The following is a 5499-nucleotide window of genomic DNA, read 5'->3' on the forward strand; positions in this document are numbered from 1 at the left end:
AGTTCTTCTGGTCTCGAGGGCCATCGTGTCCTAGGGTTGACTGCTTCTAAATGCTCTTTGTGTGTGTGTGTGTGTGTGTGTGTGTGTGTTCTTCTTCATTTCCGACGCTGGGAGATCATTAGCTGCATCCTAGGTGGCTGCTTGATAGCTTTTAAGACCCCAGTCACTACTCACCAATATAGGATGTGGAGCAATGCTTTTATGTATTTTGTTGTGCCAATTGAGTTTGGTGTACCCCAGTACTATAGTCCTGAGGTAGTAGCTCTAATGGATCTCTCTCCCATAGTGTTGGGATGTCTGTGAAGGATTACTCTGTGTCTGTCTTCTGTTGTGTCTGTAAGGACTGCAGGTATTTTGTATCACTGGTGTCTGTACAAGATTAGCTGCAGCTGAGTCTATCCTTGATCCAGAGTATACCTCTATTCACTGATCCCTGTCTGATCATCTCAGGTGTTTATGTGTTTATCTGTATAGCCTAGTGTTTGGTGTTAATGGCAATGTGGTATTGTGGACACACTGGTTGGTTTTAACATCTGTCATCTATCTCTTATGAGCAAGCTGACATGGGTAGGGGGAGGGATATATGGGAAGGATATATGACCACCACGATAACATTGGGAAATGGCTTTTTTGTTTTTAATTGTGGTAAATATATAGGTAACAAAACGTTTGCCATTTCAACAAATCTTCACGTGCACAATTCAAAACAAACAAAGAAACAAACAACCCTCACTGCTACTGAGTCAATTCTGACTCATAGGGAGCCCCATTGGATTTCTGAGGCAGTAAATCTTTACAGAAGTAGATTGCCCCATCTTCCTGCCACAGAGTGGCTGGTGGGTTTGAACTGCCAACCTCCTGATCAGCAGTCAAATGTCTTAGGCATGACACCACCAGAGCTCCTTGTGACACAGACATTGATTATGGTCATCAGGTTGTTCAACCTCAAATAATATTCTTAGTCATGTCCTCCGCCTGCTCTAAGAGGAGAAAGCCTGGGATACTAGGGGAGAGAGGTAGGGAGAAGAATCCTTCCCATGATCTTGGCTTTGATGATGTTTGCCTTTGTCTCCTCAGGGGCTACACTGAGGGGCAGGCGCCCTGGTTCCTGAGTGTCCTCTGCCAGGAGGACAGATACAGCTAACGATGAATGTGGGAAAAGTTGCCATTTGGCACTTTGACCATGGAGAAGCAAGCCCCCAGTAGGATGGGAATAATCCGGTCAGAGTCTCCGTCCCACATTAAATTGCTCATAATCAACCGGGAGCTTCTGGTCACCCACATCCACAACACTCAGTGCCTGCTGGACAATCTGCTGAAGAATGACTACTTCTCAGAGGAAGATGCAGAGATCGTGTGTGCCTGCCCCACCCAGCCTGACAAGGTGCCCAGGGATAGGGATTGGCAGTGACAGGTTGTGGACCTTAGTGGCTGCAAGAGGATTCTCCAGTTGACCTGAAAGAAGGGCTTTGGGAGGAGCTTCAGTACATTGGGCAGTATTTCACTTTAGGGTCTTGATAGAATATAACTGCCTGGGTTATTGGCTTATTGCAGTTAAGTATTTCACTTCTGTGTTTGTGAACTAGAACAAACTCCTCTTCCATCTCAGCTTAATTGTTATGTTCCTTGGCTCACAATCAACTCTTAAAAATTCACTTTACTTTAGGAGAGCACAAGGAAATGAGCATAAAACACTAGTAATAATTTTCATTAGATGTCCTAAACTCTGAAAAATGGCTCCTTATGGCATAAAACTCACAGAATGGGCATGGAGCTCGTTTAAGAATGACTCTGGGCCCACAATAAAGAATTTTCTATATTCTGCTTGCAGGACATCTTTACAGCCCTTAGTTTCACTTTAGCTTTGTGTTCTCTTCTGACAAATAAAATTGGCAAGACCAAAAAAGTCCTTTGTACCTAGAGGAATGACAGAGCCTGTTTGTAATGTGACCCCACTGAGGCTCAGGAGGAATGAGAAGGTTTGCTGAGGGAAGCCCAGTAGTACACTCTGATGCTTTGGTCTCTTCTCTTGATTATTTTTCTGTGCTTTTAAAATAGCACAAATGCCATTTTGAATATAAAATTTACATGGGCTTTTGATGCCCCCTTGCTGTGTGGCCCAGGACCCCACCTCATTATCTCTGAGGGGAGACTTTTCCCTTCTTCAGATTAATCTCTAAAACAAACAAATAAAAAAAACCAAACTCACTCCTGTCGAGTTGGATTTGACTCATAGCGACCCCTCCTTGGGTTTCCCAGGTGGTGTCAGTATGGGAGTAGATTGTCCAACCTTCCTTCTGAGGAGTGGCTGGTTGGTTTAAACCACCAACCTTCTGGTTAGCAATCAAATGCTCTAGGCACTGCGCTGCCACAAAAACCAAACCCACTGCCATCGAGTCAGATCTGACTTATAGCGACCCCTCCTTGGGTTTCTGAGGTGGTATCACTATGGAAGTAGATTGCCCAGAGAGTGGCTTTGAACTGCCAGCCTTCTGGTTAGCAGTCAGATGCCTTAAGCACTATGCCACCAGAGTTCCCTACTGATCTCTAGACAGCAATAAAAACCAGTTGTCATCTACTTGACCTCAGGTGTGTCAGAATAGAACTGTGCTCCATAGGGTTTTCAATGGCTGTGATCTTTCAGAAGCAGAGCACCAGGTCTTTCTTCCAAGGCACCTCTGGGTGGACTTGAATCACTAACCTTTTGGTTAGCAGCTGAGCATGTTAACCATTTGTACCATCTAGGCACTCCTGGATGGCAATTGTGTCACGTGAAGACAGAAAAGAAGACAGAGAGAATTTGAGGGGCGGGCACTGGTTCTAGTGAGTCTTACCTTTTTAACTAGGCTCATGGGTGCCTCCTGGTTCTTAGAGCTGTGTAGGTTTATTTCTGAGGTGGTCCATTTCATAGATCCTAGGCCCCCACCATGTAAACTCTCACATTATCTGGGGAACGCCTGAGCTAGAGGTTGTAGTAAGAACTCAGAGCCGTGCTATGTGTCCACTGGGGGTCTTTCCTATAGGAGATGCCCCCAATGCCAGCTTATATCCTCCTGCTTGTGCAACCACTAGGTCCGCAAACTCCTGGACCTGGTGCAGAGCAAGGGTGAGGAGGTGTGTGAGTTCCTTCTCTATGTGATCCAGCAACTTGAAGATGCTTACGTGGACCTCAGGCCATGGCTGTCGGAGATCAGCTTCTCCCCTTCCCAGCTCATTCAGAGCAGAACTGTGGTCAACACCGACCCAGGTATGGTCAGCCCCAGGGGACTGCAGACACCAGTGCAAGCTGGGCTCTGGGATTTGGAAATGCTAACAATTCTGCATGGTTCACCACCATAGACACCTGCATTCCACCTTAAAAAAAAAAAATCCAAACTCATTGCCGTAGAGTTGATTCTGGCTCATAGTGACGCCCATAGGCTTTCTAAGGCTGTAAATCTTCATGAAAGCAAACTGCTTCATCTTTCTTCCATGGAGCAACTGGTGGGTCAAACCATCCACTTTTTGGTTAGTAACCAAATGCTTTAACCACTTCACCATTAGAATTCCTTGCATTCCTCCTCAGAGAAGTGCTGTTTTCATTTTAAGGAGGAACAGCTGATCTGTGTCTCCCAAGTGCAGCCCAGGTGTCTGTACTTGAACTGACCACATGTAGCTGTCTGTTCCTGTGGAAATGTGGATATGGCCTCAATTCTGACTTCTTGTTTACTCCCTATACTGATATTTATAGAGGTTTTAATGGTTGAACAAATCCCAGGTTATATCTGTTTTCTTTTTAAAATATTTCTAAGCAAAAGAGTTTTCTATCCACTGCAGGTTCCAGTCCTTATTTTCAAAGCATCATGGGACCCTGCTGATTAAATTAAGTGGTTAGGTCAACAAGAGTTTATGGTGTACCTGCTGTGTGCCAAAGCATTGTGAAGGGTGCCAGGGATAAGATGGTGAACACAAACTGATATGGTTCTCTTGACCTCAGGGAGCTCAGAGTCTAATGCAGGAACCACATTCATTAAGTAATCACATAAATGTTTAATTGCAGATGGTGATAAAGGTCAACAGCAGGTCAGGGACCTCTGAGAGCATGGTCTTAGCCTGGGGCTGAGGAGTCTTCTTTCTATCTCTTTGCTCTCTCCACTTTGAGACAGTTGTGAGCAACATACCAGCCCCCAGCTCCCAAACTCTTTTTTTTTTTTTTTTAGTTGCTTAATATTTAAGATACTATTTCATAATATTCTATATTTAAACTTTTTTTTAAAAAAATTGTTGTTGAAGATATGCACAGCAAGACATAGCACCAATTGAAAAATTTCTACATGTACAATTCAGTGATATTGATTATATTCTTCAAATTGTGTGACCATTCTCACCCTCCTATTCTGAATTGCCCCCTGATAACATAGTCATTGCCCCTAAGTTTACTATTTGACCTTTCAAGTTAGTGTTGTCAGTTTGATCCTATATAGGTCGTTCTTTAAAAGAGCCCAATGTAGAACAAAGAGAAGTCCATGAGCGGGCAAATTCTCATGGAATCCAGGCTCTTCTGAAGCTAGTAAGCTGGTGAACTCCTGAAACTCCTGCCCTGAGATAATCTTTAAACCTTAAACCGAAAATATTCCCTGGAGTCTTCTTCAAACCAAACAATAAACCAAAAAGGACAAACCCATTGCCATCAAGTCGATTCAGACTCATAGCCACCCTTTAGGACAGAGCAGAACTGCCCCCATAGGGTTTCCAAGGCTGTCTATCTTTATGGAAGCAGATTGCCTCATCTTTCTCCCATAGAGTGGCTGGTAGGTTTGAACTGCCAACATTTTGGTTAGCAGTCCAATGCTTTAACCACAGTGGCACCAGAGCCCCTAACCAAGCAATAAACCAAAAAAAACCAAACTCACTGCTGTCAAGTCGGTTCCAACTTATAGCAACCCCTCTTTGCGTTTCTGAGGCAGTATTTGTACGTTGCCCAGTAGCTTAATTAGTAAAGAGTGTCTGCCAAACTGACTTTTGAAGAATCCAGTTTGATCTTGAAAACAGAAGCAGAAGACAATGTCCAAAAAGTCAGGGGAAAGAAGGCCAGCCAACTAAGAGCCAGGGTCAAGGTTGCTTCTGTGGCCTCACAGAGCTGGCAGAGGCACGAAGAACAGTGAGATTCCTGCTAGCCATGGCCAGCTTCCTCCTCTGATGCTCCTGCCTGCCTTCCCTTGTTTCCTTCCCCCAATATTTTATTTTTTACCTGTGATGACTAGTTCTTAGAAAAGACATCTCTGTTGGTTCCTTTAAACAGCCATCTCCTTTATTAGCTTTTAAAATATGATTCACTAATTATTAGATGACTGATGTAAAAAATTATACAATCATTGAATCCTTGCCCAGAAAAGGCAAGTCTACAGAGACAGAAAGCAGATCAGTAGTTATGTATAGGGCAGGGTGGGAGCAGGGATTGACTGCCAGTGGGCTTAAGGGAATTTTAGAGGGATGATTAAAGAAAAAAAAAAAAAAAAA

The 5499-nt window shown here is 43.9% G+C and overlaps 1 protein-coding gene across 1 annotated transcript in view; it reads left to right on the top strand.

Moving 5' to 3' along the window:
* The first annotated feature begins 1183 nt into the window (after positions 1-1183).
* NOD1 (nucleotide binding oligomerization domain containing 1) overlaps positions 1184-5499 on the top strand; it is a 53151-nt gene continuing 48835 nt past the window's right edge. The window contains exons 1-2 of the mRNA XM_007946399.1: positions 1184-1384; positions 3073-3247. Of these exons, the coding sequence (XP_007944590.1) occupies positions 1184-1384; positions 3073-3247 (376 nt within the window). The remainder of the gene's footprint in view (positions 1385-3072; positions 3248-5499) is intronic.

The sequence above is a fragment of the Orycteropus afer genome, unplaced genomic scaffold, assembly GCF_000298275.1.
Source record: "Orycteropus afer afer isolate SDZICR_OR568_19922 unplaced genomic scaffold, OryAfe1.0 scaffold00008, whole genome shotgun sequence".
Lineage (NCBI taxonomy): Eukaryota > Metazoa > Chordata > Mammalia > Tubulidentata > Orycteropodidae > Orycteropus > Orycteropus afer.